Source organism: Daktulosphaira vitifoliae, unplaced genomic scaffold (assembly GCF_025091365.1).
Source record: "Daktulosphaira vitifoliae isolate Bord-2020 unplaced genomic scaffold, ASM2509136v1 Scaffold_1, whole genome shotgun sequence".
Lineage (NCBI taxonomy): Eukaryota > Metazoa > Arthropoda > Insecta > Hemiptera > Phylloxeridae > Daktulosphaira > Daktulosphaira vitifoliae.
In genome coordinates, this window is record NW_026099572.1 from 79,261,767 (window position 1) to 79,271,031 (window position 9,265).

At 26.9% G+C, this 9,265-nt stretch overlaps 1 protein-coding gene across 4 annotated transcripts; it reads right to left on the reverse strand.

Moving 5' to 3' along the window:
* Window positions 1-2,352: 2,352 nt before the first annotated feature.
* Window positions 2,353-9,265, reverse strand: LOC126893581 (uncharacterized). Of its 4 annotated transcripts, none has more exons than XR_007701217.1 (4): window positions 9,167-9,265; window positions 4,991-5,134; window positions 3,326-3,475; window positions 2,353-2,675 (listed from the first exon to the last, which is right to left on the reverse strand). XR_007701217.1 is itself a non-coding variant. In XM_050663919.1 (4 exons), exons 1-4 carry the CDS (start codon window positions 8,371-8,373, stop codon window positions 2,476-2,478), a joined length of 522 nt encoding a protein of 173 aa, XP_050519876.1. In that variant the 5' UTR covers window positions 8,374-8,389; the 3' UTR covers window positions 2,353-2,475. The 4 variants fall into 4 exon arrangements, 2 of the variants coding, with proteins under 2 accessions (XP_050519876.1, XP_050519877.1); XR_007701216.1 differs by lacking the exon at window positions 9,167-9,265 and adding an exon at window positions 5,473-5,882; XM_050663919.1 differs by lacking the exon at window positions 9,167-9,265 and adding an exon at window positions 8,346-8,389.

The window sequence follows — 9,265 nt, forward strand, 5'->3', positions numbered from 1 at the left end:
AACACATTCTTATAGGCCGACCTCGATTACAATTCAATTTATTATTATCTGCTATTATAATTGCAGAACAACAATAAAACTAAGTTAAGTATTCATAACACCACACCCGAGGACCTGTCAGCTCACGAAGGGTGAAGAAAGAAAAATTAAAAAAGTAGAAAGAATTGACTATACAACATAATTTCAGATCATAGTGATAATCCATGTAATCATTAACTAAAATAAAAAGGTATGACTAAAATAGTCAACTAACTCATAAAAAAACAATAAATTAATTTATACGTGCACACTGTACAAAACAAAATATATCACATTACAATAAATTGTTGACATGTCCAAGGTGCAGATGTAAATGTTGTTGATGCCATTTTGATGCCCAAGCCAAATTGAAAAAAACTACTTCTCCATAACGGATTCATAAAATCCAACGACACAAAAAAATTGATGAGATGGTGACCCCAGTCGAAGAAGAAGAAAAGAATAATGATGATTATTGAGATCCTTTTTTAAACATGACCGTACTCAAGTCCAAGCCGGCTGGATAACACATGGGAAAGGGTAAGTGCCAGTGTGACCATTATAATGTGGTATAATATGGTATGGATCATAGGTGATAGAAAAAATTATTTGTATCGTAAATAATTATGTGTATTTATGTAACACTGACCCTACAGATGTACGATGCGCTCTGTTTGAAACAGTTACCTGTGACCTGATACTCATGATAATTTTATTAGGTTACAAACTTCTGAAATAGTTGTAAAAAGCTATTTATTTTTTTAATGAAATAATTTTATATTTTATAAACTTGTGGAATATGTCTGTTTCCATTAAAAATTAAATATAGTTGACACTCTTATAACCCGTAAGGGATGACAATAGGAATATTTCGATAATAGCATTGGCGGCTCGCCGATTGAGGCAAGTGAGGCACAATCTCACCTGCAATTTACCTTATAATAATTTATTTATTTCGAGCCTCTATCAATATCAAATATCTTTCAAAATATTATAATTTATTTTGATAATTAACGCAATTTGTAATCTTGAACAAAAGATAATAGGACGAAAATAGATAACATAATGTTGCGCCTAACTGTCGCTGCACAAACACAGCGAGATGTAACACGGTAGTTAGTGCTGAAACCAAAGGTCTGCGCTCGCAGTTCGTTAATGATTAAAAAATGACAACACGTTACATGACTGATTACGAAGCAATCCGATGATATCCGAGAGGCAAACTTTTTTTTGATTCAGTTGCTATACTGGAATTATTAAGATTGATTGGTGGGGGAGAGTTGTGAATACTTGGTAATATGAGGCTAAAGTAAATTTTCTTCAGCGGTGAACAACATCGTGTGCCAGGTGGCTTCAAAAGCGAAACGACATTTTACATATAAATTAAATGGAATCGACAATATGTCGTTATTGTTCCTAATCTATGCTTACCCTACAAAAACACCAAACGAATTACGTTTGTCACATCAGTCCAGTCAATGTATAAAAGTATTATACGATTATAATTTTTTATCTTATAATTTATAAAAATTTTAAAGAATTAACATGTTACCGATTAATATAGCTATTATCTACGTGTACCTATAATCTTAAAAATGGGTATATTCTTTATTCAAATTTACTAAATTAAAAGTTTGCCTCACCACTTCCGAGACCCACTAGCCGCCACTGGATAATAGTAAATATAACTACATATGTAACTAATAATAGACAAAAAAATAATTATTTTAAGAGAAATTGAGTGACAGAGAGTTAATAGAATTACCCGTATATATATATATATATGTGTGTAGAGGGTGATTCATTAAGTATAAGACCCTCTTTTTTCGGAAACTATTGAAAATTTTTGAAAAAGAAAATATTGTTTGATTCAAAAAACTCTACAATAATATGTAATTAAATAGTTCTTTTTTGATCCCTTCAAAATTGTAATGAATAAAATTCAAACAAATTTCAATATTGGAAATTACTGAGTAATATTTGTGTTTATACGTTTACAACAATGTTCACAAAATATTCTTAGACAACATTAGAAAATAGTCTATTTAAAAAATTGACTAGTCGATAACTACTTTTGAACTAATTGTTCAAGATTTATGTGTATTTTTATACTTCGGTCGGAGGTGCAACGCGTGGTGAATGCGTAATGGTAAAAATAAATTCACACCTCGCTTTCAGTCTATTTATTAAAGTGTTAATAACGTCTTACCTACTGGTTCAAAAAATATTATATATGTAAATAAAATAATTTAGCTTGAATATTTATTTTAAAGATCTTTATTATATATAAAAAAAAAAATTAACATTAATGCATTGTTTTATAAATGTTCAAAATCAAATTAAAAATATATTATTTTATACAATTAATATATTTTCAAAAAATTAATAAGCTAAGTTAATTTAATTTAATTAATAAGTTTGGAATTAATAAGCAAATTTACATTAATAAAATAAAACTTATTTATGAAACCACCTTTTCCAATTTCTATCTTCTAAATGTTTCGAACATAGCATACACCATTTATTAGCTGATATATTTTCTTCTGTACATTTTTTACAATAATAATGAAGGCATTTTGAAGAAACATTATGGTTTGCTTTATTTTTTTTGCATTTTACACATGGAATTATTATAGCTTTTTTAAATACTGGAATATCTATAAATAAATAAATTAATGCTGCCATTATTTAGTACTCACTACAAAATAAACACCTAGATATATTTTTGGGTTATCAAATTTTTTTCTGAAATAAAGAAAAACCATAAAAACCTATTATTTATTTTAATATATTTCCTCTATGCAAAAAACCAAGTAAATGAGTTTTACTTATATTACATAGAAAAATTTGTTTTAAGTATTACTCTTTGAATGTGTTATTCATAAATTTCCGTTTAAATATGAGTTTAAAAATTTTGTTTAAAACCTTATTTGACATGGTGGGGGTCGTATATTATGTAATATTCGTAATATATTCAGACATCTGAATTTCTAGATTTATTGAGTATTTTCGTCAGATATACTAATTACTGTAACTTTAATTAAATGTATCACTGTACTTATTTCTAAAGTATGTTTAACAAAATTTATATTAAATTTTTGATTATACTTATAAATGTCACATTTAGCAATGCACAGTCTTGATAACCATAGTTATAATGCATTATCATTATAAGAATTTAATCTGGATTTAATTATAATTAAATATCATGTAGATACAAGCCTATTACGAGCGCATATAAGATGCGAATCGTCTATAAATAGTCATCTTATAAATAAAAAAAAAACTATTGTTAAAAAATTATTACTTTTTTCTATTTTGCAATATCTACATATTACGTTAAAATTACTCATTTTATAAAACTCGTAACAAACTTTACATATTCTTCCATTGCAACATGTAGTATGAAAATGGTACCTATACACTGGTCGAATTGAATGGGCACAGTAAGTACATTCTAATAAATACATATAAATGATTATTAAAATGTTCATTAATAAATTGGGTATATAAAATGCAATCAAGCATTAACAGGAGGACTAATTTACAAATAGATGTAAATGTAAACCAGAACTTCCATGTAAGTAAAGGTATACATGAAGATCTACTGTAGCTAAATGGTATGAGCTGATTATTGCCAATCAATCGGCAATAATTGATCCAACCGATCAGCTACGAATATAAATTTGTATTATTATTTAAAAAATTCTAAACTAGTACTCACCTAATTCATCTAAAAAAAATATGTATATGGGTGATTAATTAACTATTTTGGCCACAAGATCTATTCTAAAATGATTATATGAGATTTTTGAACAATTTGAGAATTTTAGTTTTGATTCAATGATAAGAAAGTATTATATTTACTAAGATGTGTTTTTTGGGTTTATAGAACTTTAAAACTTTAAACTTTCACTGGATCGTTATTGACTGAGAGATTAAAGTTTTGTTCTAATAAATTGAAAATTACTGTAATACATCTATGTGCTAATAATAACTATGCAACTTTTTAATTGTGTTAGGTGTTTTTGAGCATTTATCAGTAATAAACATTTCTCGATTTTTGTTTTGCTAAATATTTTTCTACTAGTATGGAGGCAAAATTTGTAACAGAATTATAAAGGGAGATGAAAAAAAACACAATCAACATGTTTTATACAAGATTAATGAGAGAAAATTGTATTAATCAGTTATATTTATAATGATAAAAGTATTGGTTATTTAAAGTGTACCTAATTATTAAGAAAAATAGATAAAAATAAAATAATTGTAACAACTACATACATTTTCTCATAAATTATTATCATATTATGATAATATTATATTATAAAAATAATATAATGAGTGTTTTAGCTTTGAATCGAAGCTGAGAAGGTATTAATGTAACTATGATGTGTTTTTTTTTTCTTTTAATGTTTTTTTTTTGTGTCTGTTACCACTTTTTCTCAGTTCCGATTTTTTTCAACGACACGTCAAAAGATCACAAATCGTAGCTAGTCGATTACAATACCCTCAAAAATTGAAAAAATGTCCCTCGTTCTCCGATAATGGGGAATACAATGTAAATATTGCTAATTTTTGATATTTTTTACTTAAAACTGCCATAACTTTTTCAAAAATCACCAAATTTTGTATATTTTTTTTATAAATTTTACCTTTTACCTGCCCACAATAGGCATTCAAAATGACCACATTTTTACAAAAAATAAACTTTTTCAACTTAATTTTGAAAGTGTTTCGAAAATACTGAAACTTTTATATTTACCTTAAATTAAAGTTAATGTAATATACTTTATTATGAAAAAAGAAGTCGGACTTTATATTATTTTCATGGTAAAAACGGACATCAATGTTAATAAAATAATATGATATTTGTAAAAAATTACAATACTTAATTATTAAATATCAATTCTGTGCTGATTTTTTTTTATTTATATAAAATAGTTCACAGAATTGTACTCAAAATGCTTACCAGGATTTAAAATATAATGGCAAATGGGACAACCTTGGTTGTTGCTTATTTTCTTCCATTGCCAAAGACATTTTTCATGATATTGATTACCACAGTCATGTTCAGTAATATATTCTTTCAGTTCTTCCAAACAAATTATACATTCTTCAAAAAAACAATTTAACTCAATGTTAAATTTTATTTTTATAAAAACTAAATTAATAAGACTTAAAATAAAAGACTTATGTGCTTAATTTCATCGTTTTTCTTCATATTACATTTGAAATTTTAATAACTATAAGGGATGAGTAAAAAGATTATTTTTGATAAATAGATCATATTTTCAATGATCTCTTTTATAACTTATGTTTTTAGTAATACTTTTAAATAAAAATAAATTCATAAATCATGTAAAATTGTATTGAAATGTTGTTGACTAAAACGATTAAATATTGCCGAGTTACAACTTTCTATAGCCCATTCGAGATGTCCCTGATACATACGTTTGACTTCTTTAAAAAAATGTTATTTTATCAAAATTTTTAGGTTAGCAAAGAATAGTATTAAATATTGACATAACAGAACTTTTAACTTTGACTGCGAACCACTACCGAGCGCCATCGTCAAATGCTCTAAATCTGCTTTTTGACGATCTACGTCCTACGAACGACAGGTGTAAATAACACCTGTCGTTCTGTCGTCTAATAAATTTTAATATTTTTCAAAAATTTTCATGACAATTTTACCGAAATTTTCTGAAATTATTAAATATGCAACTATAGATTTTATAATGGGGAATATTTGAGTGAAATACATTTAATTATTTTAGTTGAGATGCAAAGCTGAGAATTTTACTATGATATTATTTTTTCTGTCGCCACTGTTTCTTAGCTCTCACTAAACCGATTTCTTTCAACGATACGATGTCAAAAGAACACAAATCGTATCTTGTTAAAGATATTTCCCTTAAAAAAAAATGAACGAATTAAAATAATTTTTTTTATATAGAAATCTTAGATATTTTGCTTTTATTTTATATACATTTTTTCAAAACCTAAATCTTTACCTGCCCACAGGAGTAGATTCAAAATAGCAACTTTTTCACAAAAGTTAATTTTTCAACTTTTGAAAATGTTCCGGAAATGCTGCGTTTTTTAAACATATGTTAAATTAAATTCTATGTTACGCACTATATATTAAAAAAAAATTGTCCCAATATCCTAAGTAGAATCACTATATCAGGTATTATATATATTAAGTTATAAGCGATAAATAATTCTTTTTTTCTTAATTATTTTATACAATTATGGTGTAATGAACAAACGTCTAATTACTTAAATTACCCAATGACGACTATTAGTATAATTGTTTTTACATTTATTTTTCAATTACATGGATTATATAAATTAAACATAACATCTTTATTTTAAACAAATTTGTAGTAAAATACGTAAATATTAATCAAACATTTAGTTAAATTATATTCGAAAAAATGTATATCGTTCATTATGATTTTTTTACATTTATTAAATTAATTATATTATCTAAATCAATGAATTGTGTATTAAAATCGTAAGTAGGGTAATTTAGGAGATTCTGGTTCCCCTATGTNTAATAAGATATTTTATTACTAAAATTTTTCTTAAATTCTACTCTACAAAATAGCTATCTTAGATTTTTTTTTTACTTTTTATTTAAAATTTTAAAATAATTAAAATTTTAAAATAATTAATATTTTTAATAAAATGTAAAAAATTTAATTATTGAGATATAGCTATAGACCTAACGTCTAACTAATATTTAAAAAAAAAATCAGCTAAAAATATTTACTGGATCAAAAGTTATTTAAGTTGTCAGTGAGTGGTGGGCCACCCTGTATATACTTCAGTTGTACTAAAAACCGTGTTGTAAATAAAGATATTTAGTTAAGTTGACTTCCTTAAGCTTTAACTGATTTTTTTTAAGAAATTATTCATGTTAAAACTTGATGAGGAGTCGGTCTGGCCTAGTGGGTAGAAACACATGTTTCGGTGCATGAGGTCCCTGGTTCGATTCCCAGAGTGTCAATAACATTTTTCTTATGATATTCTCATTGATGATGTCTGGTGTCTGGTGCAAGTCGGCCTGTCCATCATTGGCTTAGAAAAGCACCATTTTGACCTCCTAACATGTGACGGAGGGTCACCCTCTGTAGTATGTTAAGTTTAGGAAATAGATGGATGTAAAACTAATCATTTTTATTCACGTTTAAACGTGTAGGTGGGGGTAGAATTTGCACGGCTTGAGAAATAATTCACATATAAAACACATAGCTACAATAAAATACAGATAAACCCTAAAGCGCCGGCCGGAACAAGCGCCTCAGGTCCACCTAGAGCAGGCGACGTGGTTGTCTCTGTCGCAATCATTCAGTCGATTCCTTACGGGATATTATTGATTCGGCGAACGCCTGGACCAGTTACCACACCTCCCGAATCCCCAACATCAGATTCACCATGGACCTAACTCTGAGCGTGGGCCCCAGTTGGAACTCCAAAGAGTCCCGCTCATGAGCCCAAGCTTCGCACCGGAAGAGGGTGTATAGAGCGGTGTCTCCTCTCCCGGTCGATCCTGGTTGCATGTCGGCGCGACTGCCTAGTGAATGCCGTGGATGGGTTTGTTAAAGCAGTCGTATAAAGATATTACTTGTATGAGATGATAAGTCTCACAGGATAAATTTACCAAATGTTTAAGGCATAGTCGATATCAAATAATTTGGTTTCAACCTGCAGCACTAGTAAAGTAGGTACAAGTATTGTTAAGATATAAAAATATTTTGTTCATAAAGATTAAATAATGAAGTCTGTAAAATATTAAACTAAGAATTTAAAGCACCCCAGGTTGGTCCATTTGAATGTACCTTAAATATTCATTCTCTAGTCCTTTTCACGAAAGAATATTGAATGGGTGTATAAAAATTTTAGGATAAATACTCATGGAGTTACATACATTTAAATATATTGAATAGGTATGTAATGCAGGTAGTTGCATCTCGTAATGGTGTACGTATACTTTGCCCGCGTTCTATACACGGTCTATGTATTAAAATGCTCGTAATACACTAAGTACTTTCCCCTAAATATTATTCATCCATCAAATTGTTTTTAAGAAAAGGCCCAAAGAATGGCTATTCTTTAGGCTAACCATAGTCTACCGAGTAATTAAAAAAAAAAAAAAAATTGAGTGTAAAAATTTTAAAGTGGAAATCAAACAATTTATAAAGAACTTTCAACATTTTCATTAATTATTTAATTTTATGAAACAAAAAGTTTTTTTTTTTGTAAATAGTGACAGTTCGATTTTAAATTTATGTACCATACATTTATTTGAATATTACCAGTTGATAGAATGAAGTACAAAGTCATATATTTGATAAAATGTGAATTCTAAAAATAATTTAAAATGAACACAGAATGATTTATTAAGGATAAGATACTTATTTTATTGGAAATTATTAAAGATTGTTCATTTTCGTAAAGAATAATATTATTTAATTCAAAGAACTCTGCAATAATATGTAGTTAACTGAGTTTTGTTTTTACACTTTAAGAGGTTATAATGAAAATTTTAATTTTCTTCAATTGGAACCCATATTTTTAATTTGGTAATATGATATAAAAATAATTTTGTTGATTTATTTCATCGGATAACCAATAATTATAGGAGTTTTTATTAAAGAAAATTAAAGTTTAAGGTTTTTATCCCTGAAGGGAAAAAACAAAAATGATTAAACTACATATTATTGTAAATTTTTCTTTTTAATAGATAGTATCAAATTTTGTCTATGACAATTAACGACTACTGTTGCTATACAACATATTATCAATAAAAAATTGTCAAAAATCGATAAAATTAAACAAGAAATAATACAAGAGCTGTTTATTAAATAAAAAAAAAATGATAAAAACAAAATTTGTTAAAACTTTTTTCTTATCATATTATCAAAACTAAAAATAGGGGTTCCTGTAGAAAAAATTATAGTGTAGGCCGTTCACCAAGGAATGAAAAAAAAATTTGTTTTTCTGCATATTATTGTAGATTATTTTGAATCAAATAATATTATCCCTTACGAAAACTGAAAATTTTCAATAGCATCCAAGAAAATGAGTCTCTTAATTTTAATGAACCGCCATGTACATTTTAAATTAAAATACTTACCATCCTCTTAAATCAAACAATTTATAAAGATTTTTCAAAATTTTATTTTATTGGAAATATTTTTATGAGAGAATATACTTTAAGATAAGTTTTATAAAT

Excerpts from the sequence above, each read along its gene's own strand:
- LOC126893581 (XM_050663919.1), bottom strand. The coding sequence starts at position 8,373 with ATGACTTTGTACTTCATTCTATCAACTG. Across the intron at positions 5,135-8,345 it reads GTACTTCATTCTATCAACTG|AATGTATAATTTGTTTGGAA; the intron begins GTAATATTCAAA and ends GTTTTTTTGAAG. Across the intron at positions 3,476-4,990 it reads CCATTATATTTTAAATCCTG|AATGTACTTACTGTGCCCAT; the intron begins GTAAGCATTTTG and ends TGTATTTATTAG.